Below are 20,686 nucleotides of genomic sequence, written 5' to 3'. Positions count from 1 at the left end.
TGCAGCCCATCATAATTATAATTAAGACTGGGTGCTTATGAAAATAATAGTTATACAACAGAAGATTGTACACAGTTAAGTAACTATGAGGTGATAAAAAAATTGGTAATGATAAGATGGGATAAAAAATGTTCGTAATAAAAATTATTCTTGGCAGTCCATTTATATTGTTATGTACATGAAGTCTAGTATCTATCGTATTTCCAGAGTGCTGGTATCCATTGAGGCTCTTCCCCCACTCTCCGAACTACCTCCTTCAACATGTCACTGGCAACTTGGAAGTCATCGTTCACAATCACCCAGTCAAAATAGTGCCCATATTGATTCTCAATTAGTAAGCTTTCTTCTAACATCTGCCGCAACTCATGTTCCTGGATGAAGGAAAAAAATTATTATTATTAATTTTGGCGATTAATATTTCGGGAATCAAGATGATGGTCACCAAAATTAAGTTTTAGCTTGATACTCTCCCAGTACATATACAGCACGAGGTCTCGACCATGCTGCATTAATTATTTAATGATAGTTGGAATTACCTCGAGCTCATTCGCCAAATGTACCCGTTATACGGTATACTGCATTAATAGAATGTTTTGGGAACATCGATATATGCAGTTTTGCGAGTGTTGATTGCTTAGCAAAAATCGCCAAAACCTATACCAGTATGTATTTGCACGCATGTATGACATTACGAATTTTGCCAGACCGCAAAGTTAAATAGCATAATAATTATAGTGTCATGATTTTGCTCAGTCGCAAAGGTTTTTCACGCACAAAACATTCTAGTAAATAATACGATAGTTAGTAAATAATGTGTGGGTCTGAGTGCATATGTGGAGTATATACTATCTCAAGAACTTACAGTAGCTAGCACGTAGCGCTAATTATTAATACAAGCTATAATGATATAGAGCAAAATACCTGTATGTATAACTCACTGTGTAGAGTGAATCCTCATCTACAAGTCTACCCGATGAACCACTTATGTTCTTCTTCACTTTCTCTGATACTATCTGACGAGTGAGCTGCAAACGTTCTAATCTGGGTGAAGCGATGAAAATCACATACGGCTGCAGTCCAGAGTATCGAAGTTTCTTTAATGCCTGAAGAAATGAAACAAAAATAGGTTTCACTCGGTAACAAAGGTATTAAAATTTCAGTAACTGAACACTCCCTCGATCCCTAGCTATATGTACGTGAATGTTCTTGCCCCAAGCAATGAAACTATTGCCCTCAATATTATGCTGGGGTAACTACTGTAGAAAAAACATGATTCTCACTTGAGGGTGCACATCAAGAATTGGTATTTGATAGGACTCCATGATTCTCTTGATGGTCATGAAGCTGGTGCCATAGTATGCCCCCTTGAGCTCTCCATGCTCCAGGAATCTGTCTCGATTCATGTCACTCTCAAACTCCTCTCTCGTGACAAAGAAGTAGTCTTGTCCCTCCGCCTCACCAGATCTCGGGTTGCGACTTGTATCTGTGATGGGTTGGTTACTTACACGAATTTGCGGGTTTACAAGAGTACAAATACTCCTAAGCATATCACAAGGGAACAATCCTGGTATAAAACAAATAAATTAATACTGACCTAGCTGGCACACTACTACTATAAATGTTGTTGGATACTCACGGGAAACAACTGTAGAGAAGGAGGCTGGATTAGAGTTTATCAGTTCTCGAATGAGAGTTCTTCTGCCCACTCGTGGAGCGCCAATGAGTACTATTGGTCTGTACGGGCTCTGACCAGGCTCCAATCTGATCACCTCTTCATAGGTAGGTACCTCGTCCCCTACCCCAACGCTATCTGTACAAAAAGTAAAATTAGAAGTGGTACATCACTGGAATAGATAAATAGTGGGTATACTAAAACACTGCCTTCACAGGGAGTCAGAAGGAGTGACGAGGAGGAGAGTATAAAAGAATAATGATAGTGCTTACTGCTTGTTGATGTGTTTTGGTAATAGACTTTCTTTTTCTTCTTCTTGGAGAAGATCGATCCAAGCCCTGTGTCCAATAGGGAACAACATTATTATAGTAACTGTAACACTGTTTGTGACAAACATACTATACACACACTGTACTATACAAGTTCACCTCTCTTAGTTTTAGTCCCTGCATGACTGAATGGATATGATCGAACAAGAGCCTCACGTCTATAAATGATGAGAGATACATGATAACATACTAAATCCTCTGCTCCACCAGTCACTTACTGTTGTTGTAAGTGTCTAGAGGGAAGTAGTCCCGGTAAGGACTCAGCACCGTCATCAAACACCTTGCGAGCCTGGGGAAATAACAAGAATAGTTAAAAAAGTGACATCTACAGACATAAGGACTGAGGAGCATACTGCTCCTTTATAGACAGCTTACAGCAACCGTGAATGCAGATGGGAACAATGATTATATACATAACACTAAACTATAATCAGAATCAAATATGTACGAGAAACGGCACAATTAGTTTAGTGTCAATCAACAAATACATATGGGATGCCACTTTCATTACTTACTCAAGGCACGTTTGTACTGTATAATCATAGCCACTACTCACCTGCCACCAGCTGGGGTCATCCTGATTGCTGATTTCTAGAATGTCACCTTTCTGGAATGCTAGACCAAGAGCTTTGCAGGGAATCTCCTCATCCAACCTCCCATTGTAGTTGAAGTGGGCACGTATGTATTTCTGGAATACGATTGCAAATATATACGTAGTTGTTCTTGAGTACTTATGTGTAACTTACAGTTTCATACTCGAGGTCCACATTGTCGTCATGCAAGGGTATGATGGTGAGCACGAGAATGTCCCCTACCTCTGTTCTGCCTGGGGACTGAACAATTGACAATGACACGTAAGTAAGTATACATTACTTTATAGAAATGGAAGTTAATTATTGTGCATAACTATCATAACAAGGACACGTACAGTCTCCAATACTTAGAGAGCAAGGTGATCATACAAAGCAGAGTGTGTAAGTGTACAAGATAATTCTCCTCTCAACATAATCATTATTGTTTTAAAAACACTTTGGCAAGACTCACCATGAGAGTAACAATGTGGTCGGTAGTCTTGTCCCAGATGGGCATTCCATTGACTTCCAGCAACTCATCTCCTTCCCTTAACACATCTGCAGCAGAGTGGTTAACACTAAAGTTGAGGCATTGCCACAGAGAAATGAACGTTCTATTGGCTAAGTAACTTGCACAGTGACTATAATTACACTCACTGCTTGCTTCCGCATCAAATCCTCTCATCAACGTGCCAATGAAAGCTGAGTCCTCTTGCTTGTAAATAGTTACACCCTAGAGAGAAAGTACTAACTTTCACCACAGATACACATACTATTTCTTCGGGATGTAAAAAAACTAGGTTATATAGATCTGTCGGGTTACTATATTGCATAAGCTTCTCCATGTACGGCCAACCTTACCAAAGGCTTGTTACTTCTCTCCAGGAAAACAATGACGGCTCCCTCTTTGCGTCCACTGGGCACGTCTCTAGACAGGAACAGCAACTGACTGCTGTTTGGTTGGAGAGCAGTGTCAAATTGACACACTGATCTACTGAGAATAATGTCTACAGGATCTTGGGCAGTTTTGTGGAAGGTTGTTTCTGGTACATAGAGGTCACGTGTGGACACTTTGTCATGACAAAACAGCACGGCCTGAAAGGGGAAGGTGATCAAATTAGCTGCTGCTTCCGGGCTTTCTCACAATAAACTACACTTACTTGAACGTGTGAATTTCTGAGAAGGGTACTCAGTTCTTCCACTCCTTCACAATGCTCTGAGCCATGTAGTGACTGCCTCAGCTGTAAAAAAGCATAAACAAATGATAATACATGCAGTACTTATAGGTCACACATCTCTTAGAGACCCTTACCATCTGTGTAGTGGGTACAATGCGTCCAATAACAGGTTTGCTGCCACTCTTAGAAAGCAACTGGTGCATCTCATCATGTACCTACATGTACATGTACATTGTATGGGAATGAGTATCAGTGTTACACAGTACATGTCACACAGTACATGTCACACAGTACATGTAAGTGGTGTAACTATTCAAACTAGAGCACTAAAGTGCAGAACCCTCGGCGTTAGTGGGGCCAGGACCAGAGACGGTGTTTCACAATTTTCACATGGATGGGCTCCACGGTATATAGAGTACGTATGCACATGACTAGACACTAAGTCTAAGGGTCTCGAATCAAAGCCGCCTGAAGCTAGCTACACAGGTTCAAGCTTCTTAGCTTTTTATTTGATAACGAAGTTTTGTTGATTTAACTTGTTATTTTGAGGCTATCTATGGTATGAACACAGCATTATGGCAACCATGTGAGCAGACTCAGCATACACAGAACAGACAGACAGACTGACTGACTACTATAACCTGTTACCGCGGCGTGGCCAAGGGTTAATTAATCAGCAGCTCTAGAGCATGCAATGACAATCACCTTTTTAGCCCTCTTGAAGTTGTGTGATTTCAACATACTCTCCAAGACTCTCAGGTCATCAGTGTTCTCTTCATGAGGAGCCAAAGACTTCAGTGTAAGCAGGAGAGAATCAATGTCTGCAAGCAGAGAGTGAGTGACCAACAACGAACAATCATCACAAATATGTAAAAGCGGTTCATGCAATGTGTACACAACAACACCGCCTAAAAAATACCTTTGTTGTTGTTGAAAGAAGCAGACCTTTGCTTATCTTCCCTGATCTCGTCCACAGTTACTGAGATATCGTCCAACAGTGGTGCTGATTTGGTGATAAGTGAGAGGCCTGCGAGGGGTGTGGAGGTTTTGAGGGGTTGTATAGCGGCAGCAATGGGTGTGGAAGTCGTGAGGGGGCTGGAAGTGATGAGGGGGCTAGAGGTTATAAGAGACGTTGATATTGTGAGGGGTGTGGAAATTGTGAGGGATGTGGGGGTAGAGAGAGTTGTGATGGGTGCAGAGGTCGGTGACATTGCTAGCTGCGATAACGAGGCTTGTGGATGAGACAAACTGCTATCCATAGAATCTTGCAAAAGCTCAGTTTTCCCAGATACAGTAGTCAATAACAATTCATCCTCTTCTTCATCGAAATGTATTGAGTTTGAGTGCCGAACAATAAGACCTGGGGAATCATCTCCGCTCTCTACTTGTCTCCAAATGTTGTCCATCTGTATGACACTAGCAAGACGTGTCTCATCCATGCTGATGTGACGCAGGTTGAGCGGGGTTGAAGCGGAGCTGCAATCATCATTGGTAATGGAGGAACTAGAGTGATGGGAACAAAGGAGCTCGGGGGACACACTTCCTCTAGCAACCTTATGTTGACTATTAGTTGATTCGAATAGTTTGTCTAGTTGCATTGGGGATTGACCGCCTCTCTGCAATGAACTGCTGCTATGTGAGGACTGCCGATTCTGAGCATACTTGAGAAGAATCTGAGAATTACTGTGAATATTGGCTGTTCTTTTTTCCCTCTCAACTGTCTGACGTTCTTTGGCTACTTTGAAGAGAGAGTTACTCTTATTGGGTAGGGTGTTGGACTTGTGGGCAGGGACGCCGATACTTGCGGCTAGAGCCTTTGTAGGGGCACTGAGTGGTCGGACATTCTTGTTGCTGTGTGTTATGGGTTTAGAAGGTTTTGTTTCAGTGAGCTCGGCCTCAATAGGTACTTGGATTTCTCGGTTGCTTTCATTGGGTTCATCAGGACTGCTCAGCACCTCTAGTACTACACTGTTCATAAAATCAGGTGTTCCCTGTCTCTCCACACGGATCGTAGTGGCGTTAAGAGAGTGGGGTAGAGCATCAGACGTCACTCTGGACATATCCAAGAGGTCAGGGGGTCGCAATAACTTGTGTTGGGGTCGCTGTTTGACCACAACCATATCACTCCGATGAATACACAGCATTAATCTCCCGGTCAACATGGCCTGCAACAATCGAATATTCATACATCATTATTTTGTTGGCACAATAGAAGCCAACCAGCTACACGTAACACATACCATACTTTGGAATGTGCATTGCTCAATACAATAATATTATTATGCAGTACAGTACATACATGTACCTCTTGCAAGATAACAAGTGCTGTGTTGAGTGGTGTGTGGGTAAGCGGTGTACTGTTCACCGATAGCAGCTCATCGTCACATTGCAAGTCCACACGTGATGCAGCAGTGCCTGAATGAATTTTCAAAATATGCTGTGGGTGTATTTGGTATTTGTACTGGGTTTGATGTACGTACAATTCCTCTGAATCATTACGCAGAACATGCACATCCTGCTCATAATAGCAGACCTAGGACGCTATACGAAAAGCTTGAAAAAAGACGGAAGTATCATTGAGCTGGGAAAGTATTTACCTTTCATTTATCAAGGTAGAATATGTCACTCATGCAAAGCAAACTCAACACACAAGGTAGTGTATAACTAACCAGGTCCAATGGCCTTGACCCTGAGGGTACCATCCGAGTCCTCGACCAGATTTAGTCCCAAACGCTCCTCTCCAGGCAGAAGACTAACTGACACTTCTCGAACACCAGGATCTTTAGAAGGAGCATCCTGCACATACACAACAAAAATAATTTTTAACTCACAGTAACAGTAATTATACACAACATACAGCTAACCCCCCCACCATTATAATAAGTGCACCACCTAGAGCTATACAGGACTACTGACATGCATGCAACTCTTACGTGCAATTTACAGCACCTAGCAAGCATCTGATTATTTGTACGTTTGCTTGTAAGTGCTGAATAAGAAAGTTGCTTATAATTATAGCAAAGGTCTATTCAGAGATCTATGCTAAATGATGGATGCATGATTAAAACCAAACTGTGGCATGTAATGTATGTGTATGTTTCACCTGAAATGAAGAGGGTGACTCTGCTCCCCCAATGTGTATACTGTGATGGGGAACACTGGGAGTGGTGACAGGTATGGCAACTGGCTCTGTTTCAGCAAGATTTGAGTCTTTAACTACAGGTATGTGTGCCGCTACAGTATCCAAGGTGGCTGTATCGTCACTATCACATGTATCTTTGTTTACTTCTTGTGTAAAGAACTCCTCTGATTCCACAGTTTTCAGTCGTTGAGCGTACTTTCTGCGGTCCAAGCTATAGCTTGGGTAGCTATCTTCAGATTTTTGTGTCAGACTGAATTCGTACGTTGCATTTCTTTCTGGTGATCCGTAGAAGGCAGCTAGAGTGTCCTGACTGCTGGTGGCACTATTGATAATACCGGTGTGGTCAATTCGTGGTTGAGTTGGTGCGTTGCTGAGATGATGAACTGGTGAGAATGGGTTGCTCAGAAACACATCATCTTCTGTAGAATGTGGCTGAGAGTGTGCGGTTGTGCTCACCGACTCAAACCTATGACAATTTAATGAATGGGAAGGCATTCTCCCTTCGCTAGACTGTGACAGCTCCAGATCTCCGTGTACAACTGTAGAGGCCTCGCTCGGCGAAGATGGAAAGTCAAATGATCTATAATCTAATGGTGATGGATTACCACCTGAAGTGTGAGTGTGTAGGTGTTGTAAGGATGTGGCTTTGTTTAGTAGAAAGCTAGACGTATCAGCAGCCGTAGATTGGTCTGTCTCATCAAGGGAAGAAAGGGACTGCTGTGAGCACACTGATGTGTCACCCTGCTTTCTTCCGTTGAAGAAAGAAAAAACCTCAGCAAAAGACTCTTGATTCGAGCCGTTCGTCCCAGTAATCAGGTTAACAACACTCTGTACTTTCCTAATAGCTCTTGGAGCTTTGTTTCTTGTGTAACTTGATTGTGACACAGATGATGGTATGCTCTGGGTCGATGAGAATCCCTTACACACACGTCTGTCTTTAGTCTGGAATAAATGATGGAGCATGTGAATATTGAGTGCTAAATACCAAGTGATTACTCAAAAGGCCATCTGAGTACATAGTATCGTCTAATTAAGGATGGGGAATGAGGTAATAAATTCCGTCTCAAGTGGGAATGCACTAAGATAACAGTATGTGTCAAGTGTGCTACACATCCTCTGCATCAGGTTGGTTGTGTACACAATGTACCTGGCCAGGGAAGGGGAGTAGCGTTGGTCCAGTGTAATCTGGTAGTTCTTTAGTCTTGAGCCCAAGGTAGTAGAGTGACTCACATACCTGATCATAAACAAGTGTCACTTAGATACATTGTGTAAAGACATAGCAAGTGAAGAGCACTACTGTCTATATGAGGGTGGTATACAAACGTTGTAGACAACATACAAACAAGGTGGGGCCTTTGTAACCACTTTTGTAGCCTAAAGCATAATTCTAGCTATGAACGCAACACACAATTATTCATAGTCTGGGATGCTACCTGGCTGCGGCTGCATGCTTTCTGAACAATAAACAATGCAGTTGAGCACTTACCTTTCTTAACCTTGCCTCCTGAGAGTTACTGCAAAAGAAAAAAATGAACAATAAACGAAATGAACAAATTAGCAGTGGGGGGGGGGGGGTGTGCATGATACTCACAACATACCTTTTTGATTTACTGGAGGTTTTCCGGTAGTCCTCACACAAATCTTCTGGTGTAAACAGGTGACAGTCCTTTAAGCCTAGCTTGTGACAAGCTTCCAAAAAGAACAAAATATTCTCCTAATAGTAAAGAAAATCCCATTTCGATTTTGTGTAATCTATTCAGCAAACTTGCCAAGACCAAGTACAGGAAAACAATTTGTAACCGTATACAAACAATTTGCAGGATTGAAAAATTGGCAGTGCATACCCAAACACAGAGGCAGGGTACTTGGTTGCTAACAATATACACAAACACCTACCAGCCACAACTGTATTAGGAATGCATAGCTCTAGATAGATCTGTATATTTAATTAAGTCGTGTGCAGTAATAAATAAATTAGAGTATAATATACTATCAGCATACACAAATGCAGATAAAGAATGCACTGGCAAGATCGGGGTCTAGAGTAGGTTTGGATCTCTACTCAAGCTGCATTTTTATCATAGCTAGCTAGCTAGATTAGTCAGTATAATCACAAAACTTTACTCACTTAGTGTAGTAGTCTAGTAGATAATCAACAGTCTGGCCAGCAGATTGTATTGAAGGGTTTAGGCCTAGATCTACTACTCCAGTTTTGAGTTAGCTTGACTTGCACAATAGAGACTAAGTTTATATTGCAGCCATAAAAAGCTTACTGGTAAACATCACTATCTACACATGCTAGATACACTTATATACAGGAAATGAACAATCATACTAATAAGAGACGCCCTCAATAATAATTATTATTACACCCAGTCTTCAATAGCTTAGCATGACTGTAAAGTTTAACTTTACATACCAGCACAGTGACTCACCCTGTATGCAAACGGACTTTTGATTTTGTTGGTTCGCTTAATAAGGCCAGGTTGAATGGCTTGGATTGCTCTGATAAAGGAAAATCTCAATTACATTCTCTCCATCATTAAATCCCCCACAATAGGACTACAATAATCACCTGCAGAGGACTGTACCATCCTTCAAGTATTCCCAAAGCGTCTTTTCCTCACAAACAATTTCAGTACATCCCTAGAGCAAACATAAATTCTCATGTAAGACTCAGTTGATATAATAGACTTACTTCAATCCATTGTCGAACAGCCAATAATAGTTCCTGTGTTGGTACATGATCTAATTGGAGCCGTAGAAAGCTCAAATGTCGCCTTAACTGGGAAGGATTCTTGTCCATGATAGAAGAGAACGGCTACAATTCAGAAAAGCTATTGAAAGAAATGTTCTATAGCTAATAGGAAAATGATTCTGTTCTATTGGGCAAGGGCATCCATTGTGGACTAATTTCACTGGAGAATGGATATTACTCAACTTGTAAGTTGGACGAGGTCCATTCGACCATTCTAGTTTATTATTGACATTCGGGCCCATTTTCCCCACCCCACTGACGCCACTAGCTTTCTCATGGTACTTATCAAACATATACGACTTGTGTTATGATGACCAATGTACTATGTAGGGAGAGGTAATGAGGCTTATATTGCTGAAAAGCCAACCTACATAGCAAAGAATGCTCAATGGATGCACAATCTCGTGTACACCCTTCATCATGTTACACTTTATACTCAAAACAATGATCATATTTCAGCATCTATGATTCCAGCAGCAACAATATGTGGTGCGTATAATAGATACTAAGCAAAATAGCATACCAAATGGGTGCGAGCAAAACGAACTTTGCAAAGGTTGATCGCTAAAAAATCGCAAAAACCTAAACTGGTACTGGTATGACACTTGCGAGAACGCAATAGTTAGATTGCAAAGGGTCAAATTAGCAGAAAATGTAACTCGTTGCAAAGGTTATTCACCCGCAAAATAATGGTGTCTTGGTGTCTTGGTATTGTAGATTTAGCTCAGAAACAAAATGACTCAAAACTATAGGGACACCACATTTTGGCTTAATAATGAGCTCAACACCTACAGGTTGTGATATTCTAGGCTTGTGGTTACATCAAACATCAAAAGGCAATAATTCAGTGAACATTTTATAGACCTAGCTCATTCATTGAATACTCAATACACCAGCTTACCTAGTCTAGCTTACCTTGCAGGTAAAGCTGAAGAAACAGACTGCATTGGCTTACGAATAGCACATATTCAAAGAGAGCTTGCTTTACTTTGACTAGATCTAGTAGTTTAATATACAATGGAGTCTATACTGCACTTTGTGCAATTTGATCTACTTGCACTTGAGCCCCTCCCCCATTATTTGCATGACCTTCTGACCTTCTGCCAGGCCCTAGCTAGCTAGCTCTGCACATGGCCTTAGCCTATATAATTTAAGTACAGTACAGTCAAGTCCGAATCTCGTCTCATGCAGTGGCTCTGTGAGATATGTTCTCAAATATAAGACTTTTCACCGATCGTCTAATTCATGGCAGTTTGTGTAGGCTCTATATCTAGATGATAGATCTGTGTTTTACAATTTGAAACCCTATTGTCATAATTATTCCAATCTTCCCCTCTCAGATATATTTTCTTGTGTCAAGGTGAAATGCCAACCCGTTCATACAAGCTCGATAGTTGGTCGCACTGTTAACCAGATCATTCGCAAGGGTCCCATCAGCCCGAAGAAGCCACGCCGTGGTCCTCTGACAGGCAGACCACAGATGAAGGGAATAGTGTTACAAACAATTATTCGGAAGCCAAAGAAGCCAAACTCTGCCCAAAGAAAGTGTTGTCGAGTGAGGTTGTCAAATGGGAAGGAGTTAACAGCATTTATTCCGAAAGAAGGGCACACTTTGCAAGAGCACAATGTTGTCCTCATTGAGGGTGGACGTACTCAAGACGTACCTGGCGTGAGAGTGAAAGTTGTCAGAGGAAAGTACGACTGTGGACACCCAATCAAATAATTCATGTTTATGTACCTGCCGATGAATAATATTGATTCACACTGTACTTTGGTACTTTAAACTTAATGTATCAATCACACTAAAAGTACAGAATTGACAAACAACAAACAATTCTAAAACATATATAACAGCTATTTATAATATAAGTGCAGTGCCACTTGCTAGAATAATATATCCTCATCCTTGTCAGCTGCGAAAATAGTTTTTGCTTCTGTTTCACCTATCAAAAAATTACAAAATTTAAAATTTCTACAGCTAAATCGGAGGGGTCATTTATACACTTACGTTTAATTTTCAGTTTAGCCAATCTTTCCACTGTTTCTATCTCTTTAAGTGCCCTAATTTTTTTCTTCTTCTCTTGGATTTTCTTCAGACTACATAAAAGGAACAACACATCAGTACAGGTGGGGATCACATGCAATTGATGCCTATACCGATAAAACTCCTCTCTTTCTCGTTCATCTAGCTCTGTTGAAATATAACTCAATGTTCTTGCAATTTTGGGGATAATCACTGCATGAATCATTCATTAGATGTGTTAGAGATGACCACACCCAATGCAACATACCGTAGATTGAAAAGGAAGGGGATTGGAAACGACCAGGCCTCCCTGTGTAAATGGTTGAAACACTCTGCGTTATGATTTCGCGCTCGCGATTATTTTTGTTTTGACCGTACTCTGGTTGTATTTCAACTGTTTCTAGCTCTCCTATCCACTAGCGATCACTCAGAGGCTGGGAGGTTACTCTAGAGAAGTAAGTTTACACCACTGACAAGCTCTAACTTGTCTAAGTCCGCTGTCTTTACTCTATTTTTAGTTTTTGCTTGAATTACTCCATGTCAACTTTTCTCTTTCCCTGCTGCGAAGCCTAAACAGCAAAATACATTACTTGACTTGGTTATTATGTATCTAAGTGCTATATAGAATGGTTTCATGCCATGGATAAGCTTTACTGTTCATAAACGTTTGCAGTATAGTCCTTCAAACTGCTTTAGTATGCTTTAGACACACCACGGGCCTTGACCTCTCACGATTTCATAGTAAGGGCTATTCCTTCTTTTATAGCATTTATTTGTTTAGTGATAGTGGTTGCGTTGCTTAGTCGACCTTTTAGAGCTATATTCTCTAGAATATTCAACATTAAAAGTGATCAATTTCACCATTTCTATGTACAGCACATTGTATGGCAGCCAAGACAGGTAATGGGCATGCTGACTATAAAATAATCCCTTTGTAGTTTTAGCCACGCCCTATAACGCGGAGTGTTTCACGCAAAAATGTTCGTTTCCAATCCCCTTCCTTTTCAATCTATGAACATACCATGCTCTATAGCGTTAACTCTTCTGTTGGTGACCTTGATAACTTCATCCAGTGTCACAAAAGCCGTCTATTAAAAAATATATACTTACACAATAAGAACTAAGTATTATGATGAATACCTGAAGGGAGGCTAGTTCAACCAGGAGGCGTACAGCTTTTCCAAACACTTCTTTGCAGTTTGATACTTGCTGTCCTCCTCTGGCCAGTCCAGCCAGTTCATATGCTGTATATCATGGACAATGTGAACAGTGGATATGCAGAATAATAACTTACTGTCAGATCCGTCAGTGAACGCTTCAAACACAGGCAAGGTCACTCCTATATGTAACAGAGGCCAGTGAGGCAGTGACAGTTAACTTGGCACCTCTACCAATTTACAGTACACTGTACCTGCTACATTGTCTTTCTTGGTATTGAGTCTTATCCTAGCCTTATCCACATTCTGTAAGATCATCTCACTGCATAGGAGAGAAAAAATAATATTCCCAAACAATCATGCCGGTTAAAATCGTCACCTGAAGTCACCAGCGGCAAATTTTGCTTCAGCCAGTGAAAATGTAGCTTCCTTCATCACCTCTCCCATGAGTGTTTTAGTCTATTGAGAATTGAGGGGTCTATTGTACACCTTGTCATTCAATTTTAAGCTAAAAGCATAAACAAAAGGAAGTTATGCATACCCATAAAGCACCCTACGACACAGCTAGTATATGCTATACTAATCGATTAGAGCATAAGAGCGCCTACGGGCATCAGTAAAACCGTTCTTTATAGGACAGCAATCTTCATAATAATTATCATGACTGTATACTTCCACTTTTATCTCTGTTTACACACTTGACCATTTATAAACTTTATACCTCAATAATCTTCCCAAGAATGTTTCTGAATCTAAGTGTGAGAGCATCGGCTTTCTTCTTCAATAAGCTGTGGCCTTTTTGGGCTCCTTTCAGTCGAGCTTTCATCAGCGTCAAGGCCCTAGGCATTATAGTAATAAGATAGTCATGCATGTAGATTCAGCATACACAAATTCATATGAAGTACCCAGACCTATACTCTAAATTACTGAAGTACGGTTGCAAAGAATTTTTAATATCAGCTTACATTCTAGATGGAAACACATTGATCCTGTCGTCCTTCCCAGACATGTTTGCTCTTTTGTTTTTTTACTGGCTGTAGATCTACGTTGATGATGACAAATTAAGACAACTAGACAGAGAAGAGTCCTCCTTCACATGGATTTTTGGCTGTGTACCGTGTACCTTGTGACTTAAATTTCAATATTTCTTTCTCTGCCTTATTGAACAACATGACCTCTGAACATGGACCTTTTGTCCTAACATGTCGATCATTACCTAAGAACTGAGATCTACTCCAATCCCTGATCTGTACTAGTTGGGCGGAGTCCAACCAACGCTTCGCTCATGGTTGGGTATCAGTACATGTAGCAGTTTTGTTCCCACTGCAAGAAATTTGCAGCCCAATCAGATTGCTGCGTTCAAGTGGGAAACCTTACAGCTCAATTTAGCTGACAAGGCGAGCTGGGACACTGTATTTCTCTGGAGAATGCAGAAACAGCTCCTGCTGGATATCTAGGCTACTAGAAAAGAAGCATAGTCTATCTTAGCATCTATGAATGAAGCTTGAACAGTATGTATTAATTAATTAAAAGGACTTGTCTTTGTTTTAAGTTTTGTTGTGCTACCAATAAGATTAGATCATTAGTTTGGACAAAACCTGTGTTATGTATGCCTTCTTTGGTCTTCGAAAAGCTTCTCAGAAGCCTTGGGGTAGTCTTATAGCTGGCTGTACCTCTCCTTGTGCTAGATGTCTAACTATTATGAAAAAGTTTATTTCTGCCTGTACTAAATCTTATATTACAGGCTACAGTATTCTTCTACTTTCTCTAAGAGTCTGAGGTCTTTCTTGAATTCCAAAACAACTATAGCTAGATCCAGTCAGCTAGAATAGCCATCCAAATAGTTAATTGATTTCTTTATATCGCACCCCTGAGCCATGCGGTTGTCAGCCACTTAAAGATTAAACAATATTCATACTCTGTCTCAAGTACCGGTGTCAGAGGAATGAATGACTCCCCGGTGGGAGTGACTCCCCGGTCATTCCTGCCTAAGGTGTGGGTGACTCCCCCAGGAATAAATGACTCCCCTATGCGCATGTTTGTTCCGCCAATGTTGCCATCAATGTAAGTATATAGTAGCAAGAGTACATTCATGCACTCCTCATAGACATATAGTAGAGAATGAAGAGCCATGCAGGATGAAGAGCAAGGTTAGTAGTAGCATGCAAGGTAGCAATGAAGCAAGTGTTCATCCTGTAGTAGACAGCAAGTGACAGCTGGAATGTAGACCTATAAATGTGTGAAGAGCAGAGTTGCAAGGTTAATTGTTCTATCCTGTAGTTGACAGCAAGTGACAGCTAGATCTATGGTATAAAACCAGTGATCGTTCACAGTCATGTCATTTGAAGAAGGCAGCAAGAAATGGAGAATTTACAAGAGATTGAAAACTATTTACGAAAAGGAGAATACCCTCCTACTATTAACAGCAAAACAGAGAAGGCAAACTTTAGAAGAAAATGCAGGCAGAACTTTAAGTTTGAAAATGGTAGCCTATATTACAAGAAGCACACCAAAGCTGCTGATGCAGCTGACTGGAGGATATGTGTGCGCAGCAATGAGGAGAAATCAAGAATCCTCGAAGATTGCCATGCAGGTATAATAATTATTATGGCTTTGGTAAAATGATAATAGTAGGTAATAGAGCATGTATGTAATTATGTATGCTTGTAATCTATTATACGCATGCATGCAGGAACAGCTGGTGGCCACTTTGGAAGAGATAGAACTATAGACAAGATATGTTCTAGATTCTACTGGAAGTCGATGGTGGAGGAGATTCGAGAGTATGTAAAGAACTGCAGCCAGTGCCAGAGAATGAACCCAGCATTTGTAAAGACAAATGCCAAACTCCATCCGATATCTGTACAACCCAAAGTCTGGCATCAGGTATATGTACACTATAATTTTTATGGCATTGCATAATAATTATTTGTTTTGAGCACAATCATATATTAATTATAATTATGTAATTCACTTTATAGGTTGGCATAGACTTGATAGGACCTTTGCCGATTACACCCAATGGCAGCAAATATGTGGTAACATTGGTCGATTATTTTAGCAAATGGGCTGAAGCAGCCCCACTCCCTGACAAAACTGCATTTGGAGTGGCAATGTTCCTGTACAACTTGTTTTGTCGGTAAGCTATGCATGTGTGTGAAATTGTAATCACATGCATCTCTACACATAATTATAATAACACGTATTTAATGATTATGGTTATACATGCACGCAGGTTTGGGTTTTGTGAGGTGCTGATATCGGACCAAGGCCGTGAGTTTGTTAATCAGGTCAACACAGAGCTTTTTCGATTCACTGGAACAGAGCACAGGGTCACTTCAGCTTACCACCCACAAACCAACGGGCTAACTGAACGTTTCAATCAAACACTTCAAACAGCACTACTCAAATATGTGAATGACTCACAGACCGACTGGGACTACCACTTGCCCGCTATTCTCTTTGCTTATAGGACGAGTAAGCAAAAGGCAACGAAGTATTCACCTTTCGAGTTGATGTTCTGTCGGTGAGTTGTTCATAATTATAATTATTATAATAATTACATGATAATCTGGCATGCATGCATTATTGTTATAACATTCCACATGCAGGAAACCTGTACTCCCTATTCAACTGGAGTTAGGCAGCGAGGGTGAACTTGAGCAGAGCTGGGACATTAGTGCCATTATGACCCATGCTCGAGCTGTTACAAAGTTAAAGGATGATATCCACAGCAAAGCCAAGAAGAACATTGACAATGCCCAAGAAAAGGACAAGATGTACTATGATCGGAAGCATGCAGACAAGAGGGTGAGCAGGCTATATCATTGTATGAGCGTAGCATGGCTATTTTCATTACTCGTTTAATGTCATAGCCATGTCATTTTTCTAATTATATAGGTGTTTAAGACTGGGACTTTGGTCTGGCTGAGGAATTCAGCCAGGGAATGTAAGAAGGGAGACAAGCTGAAGCCTCGGTGGTTAGGCCCATACACGGTGGTGGAGTGCTTGGACAAGGGAGTCTTTAAGATTGCCAACCCTAAGACTGGAAAGACCTTAAAAAAGGCTGTTAACCAACAGCGGTTAAAGCATTACCATGGCTCAGACTCCGAAAAACCTATCTTTGATCAACATAGTTCTCTCTCGGATCCTTCCGAATTATCAGACAACCATCACGATGAATCTCTCGATCAGTTTAACCCTTCTTTGACGAGTACTCCTATGAAAGACCCAAGCAAGGTATAATGCATGTGTCTCTAGATTTTGAAGCTAATTATAATTACATTACATTTCTCTTTACGATATTAATTTAATGTTTCATGTTTCTTTATAATTATACACTCCATTTTTAGAAGCTGTGGGAAAAAAATTGTGATTTTCCCTCTTCTCACAAGCCAGACGCCCCCTCCTCTCACAAGCCAGCCGCTCCCTCCTCTCACAAGCCAGACGTCCCCTCCTCTCACAAGCCAGCCGCTCCCTCCTCTCACAAGCCAGACGTCCCCTCCTCTCACAAGCCAGCCGCTCCCTCCTCTCACAAGCCAGACGTCCCCTCCTCTCACAAGCCAGACGTCCCCTCCTCTCACAAGCCAGCCGCTCCCTCCTCTCACAAGCCAGACGTCCCCTCCTCTCACAAGCCAGCCGCTCCCTCCTCTCACAAGCCAGACGTCCCCTCCTCTCACAAGCCAGATGCTCACTCCTCTCGCAAGCGAGACGCCCCCTTCTCTCAGGTTAAGACTGCATCCTCTATGGAGCCACCTTTGAAGAAGCAAAGGACTACTCAATCTGTAACAAGAAAGGTATATAGTTATATACTTGTTAACAGGAGCTATCGTTAATTACAATTATTATTAATAATTATGTGCATGCACACTATAAACCGTTCATTATAATTATTGTGTGCACATTCGACAGAATTCAAGTTACTGGGTGAAGGATTTGGACCTGAGGACGGGAGACAAGGATGTAGTTCTTGCTGAGAGCGGGATGCTTTCTGACCGTCATATGTATGCTGCGCACAAACTGATGCGAATGCAATTTCCAAATATTGAAGGCTGTTATTCTACTCTTCTGGTTCAGAAGATCTCCTTTCCTGCAGTCACTAGTAGTGAAGCCACAGGTATAATTTCTACTTAAATTAATAGTAGTATTATTATAGTATTGGTATAATTATACCTCATCCTCATCCTTGGCCGTACCGTATAATAATTATATCATATATATCCTATACAGCCGTGCAGATATTCTTTGTAACAGAGAGGCATCACTGGATTGCGACAGCACTCATCAAGGGGGAACTTTTCCTCTTTGATAGCTGCTTCCAATATGGGAAAGACCTGGAGCCAAGTGCTGAGCTGCAAATCGCACAGATGTATAAGCCTTTAATAGCGCACAATGGGCTGTTACTATCTGTGGCCTCCATTCAACAGCAGAGCAGTGGCAGTAACAACTGTGGTTTGTTTGCAATTGCCGCTGCATACCACGCATTGCAAGGAGACAATCTGGATACCATCACCCTAAATGAAGACAAAATGAGGCCACATCTTGTGCGTTGCTTTGAAAATGAGAAACTCAGAAGATTTCCAAAGTCAAAAGATGTTAGTAGCCGCAAGAGACCAGAAAGATTTTCCAGCATAGTAATTACGATATACTGCCCTTGTCTCCGCCCTGACTGTTATGATGAAATGGTCCAGTGCGACACATGTACTGTGTGGTATCATTATAAATGTGTTCGTATTAAAGTATCTCCACTTGGAGATTGGTTTTGTCCTACTTGTAGATCTAGATAGAATTTTTTTAGCATTTCGTTATCTTCCACTAGCTGTTTTTGTTTATACACTGTTAATTTGCACTGTTGTTTTGTTTGTTTTTCATGCACTGTAGATCTATTTGTTATTTTGATGGATGTTGTTGTATTATAAGTTTTGCTTTACAGTGACCGTGAGACGTGTGAAAATGTGAACAGAGTGTACAATGTAGTATAAGTACTATAGGTACTAATAGCTAAACTGAACCAGTTTACAGTATATAAGGAACAGCTGTAATTATAGTCATACTATGTATTAAACAGGTCTCTCACAGATAGCATGCATGCAGTCCTGATAACAGTCTTGAGCTTGATTGTATAGTCACACTGTGACAGGTTTTGAGGATGCATGTACTTAGTATAGCCCCTGAAGTCTCTTTAGCTCTATGGATCAGTGTTCATATATAAATTTCGGGGGAGTCATTTTTTCCAGGGGGGAGTCATTCGTGACTAGGAGTCAGTGACCGGGGGAGTCATTTATTCCTAGGCGTGAGTGACCGGGAGTCACTGGTGCCTAGGTAGGAGTGACCGGGAGTCATTATTTAGGGGAGTCATTCATTCCTATGACACCGGTGGAACAAAACTGCTACATGTACTGATACCCAACCCAGAGCGCAGCGTTGGTTGGACTCCGCCCAACTAGATCTGTACCGAGCTAGCTGAACACTCACAGTTCCTGCTTATAACAAGTATGGCCACAGCCAAAGAGGAAGTAGTTGATATCACACTAGAGGATAGACAGCTAAAGAAATCAGTAGATGTTAAGGGTGAGGTGATAGTTTTATGTATACACTCTGCATTATCACACCATAGTATCTATGATCACACTCTGCAGTGATCGGGGACAAGCTGTACCAAAGTATATCGCTCTCAAAGCCTGATCGATACCGATCAGTGTATGGTGGATTAGTGATGAGCCAGGCATTAATGGCTGCAACCAAGTCAGTCAGTACTCTCCACGAAGACTTCCTCTTGCACTCGGTTCACTGTTACTTTGTAGGCCCAACTCAAACAGATCCGCCAGTGAATTACAAAGTAGGCCATGCCAAGGATGGAAAAAATTTCTGCTCTCTCTCTGTTAAAGCAATGCAAGGGGATAAAATCAACTTTCACTGTATGGCCTCTTTTTACAAGCCCATATCAAGCGTCATTGAGTATCAGGGGCATGAAATGCCATCAGTACCCAAACCTGGAGAACCTACACATGGAACACAGTACACACATTTTGACCTGTCACTGATGTACCCAATTCGATATACTCATGTTTTGATGGACATCATAATTTGCGCTCGAGAAGATATCGCCAAGGAAGCTATTGCTGGGAATAAACATCCTCCACGGTGCGTTAAAGTATTATTACTTGTGATTCTATTAGCATAGCCTTATTATGATGAAGAACTGCATCTACACCTATAATTGTAATTAACTCCTGCATGGTTATAATTAAGTTCACAGACTGTGCTTTTTGAGACTTCATGCATTAGTCTATAATTACAGACTCTATAAAATTCTGAAGCAGTGAATGTTATGATGGAGCTGCTCAATGTGCTTATTGTTCCTTCTCTAATAGGGTAGCAGCATGGATACGAGGGAAAGGCACTTTCAACTCGAGTGACCCACAGAACTACCACAGAATAGCAATTGTGTATGCATCTGACATGCTCTTGGCCAGACTGGTGTTGAACATGTACCCTGGTCTACCGATAGACCTCGTCACATCACTGGACCACAGTGTATGGTTCCACTGTCCTGTGGCAGCCCAGCACTGGTACCTCTATGTTGCTGAAGTGGAGCGAGCTATGGATGGAAGATCATTGACCACCTGCCGGTAAGCTAGGTATTGACTGTTTTAGTGCTGCAATTATAGTGTATACTCCCTCTTTCAGGGTGTACGCTGAAGATGGAAGTATGGTCGCTACATGTAAACAGGAATCTCTCATTAGACCAAAATTATGAACTTCATTAATAATTATTATTTATTATCTTTTTTAATACTAGTTAAGGATTATTTTATGGCTTATAATTATAATAACCAATTGCCACAAATTTGAA

At 41.1% G+C, this 20,686-nt stretch overlaps 4 protein-coding genes across 10 annotated transcripts; 2 read left to right on the top strand and 2 right to left on the bottom strand.

The window, feature by feature from the left end:
- Nucleotides 1-32: 32 nt before the first annotated feature.
- Nucleotides 33-10,711, bottom strand: LOC135349424 (uncharacterized). 4 transcript variants are annotated; one of them, XM_064547953.1, is made up of 26 exons: nt 10,567-10,711; nt 9,592-9,730; nt 9,469-9,539; nt 9,329-9,398; nt 8,492-8,607; nt 8,380-8,407; nt 8,041-8,127; nt 6,855-7,835; nt 6,421-6,547; nt 6,057-6,166; nt 4,671-5,916; nt 4,457-4,572; nt 3,886-3,966; nt 3,734-3,814; nt 3,435-3,668; nt 3,231-3,306; nt 3,046-3,131; nt 2,748-2,834; nt 2,558-2,689; nt 2,220-2,290; nt 2,101-2,159; nt 1,945-2,010; nt 1,637-1,810; nt 1,281-1,483; nt 939-1,103; nt 33-371 (listed from the first exon to the last, which is right to left on the bottom strand). In XM_064547953.1, the coding sequence occupies exons 2-26, from the start codon at nt 9,697-9,699 to the stop codon at nt 186-188; spliced, it is 4,761 nt and encodes a 1,586-aa protein (XP_064404023.1). In that variant the 5' UTR covers nt 9,700-9,730; nt 10,567-10,711; the 3' UTR covers nt 33-185. The 4 variants fall into 4 exon arrangements, with proteins under 4 accessions (XP_064404023.1, XP_064404022.1, XP_064404024.1 ...); XM_064547952.1 differs by having other exon boundaries at nt 9,592-9,714; XM_064547954.1 differs by having other exon boundaries at nt 9,592-9,714; nt 10,553-10,705.
- Nucleotides 10,712-11,418: 707 nt separating this feature from the next.
- On the bottom strand, nt 11,419-13,983 carry LOC135349060 (V-type proton ATPase subunit D-like). The gene is made up of 10 exons (XM_064547534.1): nt 13,797-13,983; nt 13,553-13,670; nt 13,211-13,290; nt 13,086-13,153; nt 12,969-13,013; nt 12,815-12,918; nt 12,696-12,762; nt 11,809-11,887; nt 11,660-11,748; nt 11,419-11,594 (listed from the first exon to the last, which is right to left on the bottom strand). Exons 1-10 carry the CDS (start codon nt 13,838-13,840, stop codon nt 11,536-11,538), a joined length of 753 nt encoding a protein of 250 aa, XP_064403604.1. The 5' UTR covers nt 13,841-13,983; the 3' UTR covers nt 11,419-11,535.
- A 780-nt stretch (nt 13,984-14,763) lies between these two features.
- Nucleotides 14,764-18,784, top strand: LOC135349053 (uncharacterized). 4 transcript variants are annotated; one of them, XM_064547513.1, is made up of 10 exons: nt 14,764-14,981; nt 15,112-15,424; nt 15,524-15,717; nt 15,813-15,970; nt 16,067-16,357; nt 16,443-16,641; nt 16,732-17,070; nt 17,184-17,627; nt 17,743-17,947; nt 18,061-18,784. In XM_064547513.1, the coding sequence occupies exons 2-10, from the start codon at nt 15,193-15,195 to the stop codon at nt 18,615-18,617; spliced, it is 2,619 nt and encodes an 872-aa protein (XP_064403583.1). In that variant the 5' UTR covers nt 14,764-14,981; nt 15,112-15,192; the 3' UTR covers nt 18,618-18,784. The 4 variants fall into 4 exon arrangements, with proteins under 4 accessions (XP_064403583.1, XP_064403585.1, XP_064403584.1 ...); XM_064547515.1 differs by having other exon boundaries at nt 14,764-15,424; nt 15,530-15,717; XM_064547514.1 differs by having other exon boundaries at nt 14,764-15,424; nt 17,187-17,627.
- Nucleotides 18,785-19,279: 495 nt separating this feature from the next.
- Nucleotides 19,280-20,680, top strand: LOC135349059 (uncharacterized). The gene is made up of 4 exons (XM_064547533.1): nt 19,280-19,401; nt 19,470-19,974; nt 20,205-20,462; nt 20,521-20,680. Exons 1-4 carry the CDS (start codon nt 19,326-19,328, stop codon nt 20,588-20,590), a joined length of 909 nt encoding a protein of 302 aa, XP_064403603.1. The 5' UTR covers nt 19,280-19,325; the 3' UTR covers nt 20,591-20,680.
- The last annotated feature ends 6 nt before the right edge of the window (nt 20,681-20,686 follow it).

Source organism: Halichondria panicea, chromosome 15, assembly GCF_963675165.1.
Source record: "Halichondria panicea chromosome 15, odHalPani1.1, whole genome shotgun sequence".
Classification (NCBI taxonomy): Eukaryota; Metazoa; Porifera; class Demospongiae; order Suberitida; family Halichondriidae; genus Halichondria; species Halichondria panicea.
The sequence above is the reverse complement of the archived record's forward strand: the minus strand, read 5'-3'. Positions and strand labels throughout refer to the sequence as shown.

Coding starts and splice junctions, on each gene's coding strand:
- LOC135349424 (XM_064547953.1), bottom strand. CDS start 9,699: ATGGACAAGAATCCTTCCCAGTTAAGGCGACATTTGAGCTTTCTACGG. Junction 7,836..8,040: donor TACTCCCCTTCCCTGGCCAG/GTACATTGTGTA, acceptor CATTTATTCCAG/ACTAAAGACAGACGTGTGTG. Junction 2,690..2,747: donor TGGACCTCGAGTATGAAACT/GTAAGTTACACA, acceptor ATCGTATTCCAG/AAATACATACGTGCCCACTT.
- LOC135349060 (XM_064547534.1), bottom strand. CDS start 13,840: ATGTCTGGGAAGGACGACAGGATCAATGTGTTTCCATCTAGAAT. Junction 13,671..13,796: donor AATGTGTTTCCATCTAGAAT/GTAAGCTGATAT, acceptor TATAATGCCTAG/GGCCTTGACGCTGATGAAAG. Junction 11,888..12,695: donor AGTTAACGCTATAGAGCATG/GTATGTTCATAG, acceptor TGATTCATGCAG/TGATTATCCCCAAAATTGCA.
- LOC135349053 (XM_064547513.1), top strand. CDS start 15,193: ATGGAGAATTTACAAGAGATTGAAAACTATTTACGAAAAGGAGAATAC. Junction 15,971..16,066: donor CTGTACAACTTGTTTTGTCG/GTAAGCTATGCA, acceptor ACATGCACGCAG/GTTTGGGTTTTGTGAGGTGC. Junction 16,642..16,731: donor GGAAGCATGCAGACAAGAGG/GTGAGCAGGCTA, acceptor CTAATTATATAG/GTGTTTAAGACTGGGACTTT.
- LOC135349059 (XM_064547533.1), top strand. CDS start 19,326: ATGGCCACAGCCAAAGAGGAAGTAGTTGATATCACACTAGAGGATAGA. Junction 19,402..19,469: donor GAAATCAGTAGATGTTAAGG/GTGAGGTGATAG, acceptor CACACTCTGCAG/TGATCGGGGACAAGCTGTAC. Junction 19,975..20,204: donor GGGAATAAACATCCTCCACG/GTGCGTTAAAGT, acceptor CTTCTCTAATAG/GGTAGCAGCATGGATACGAG.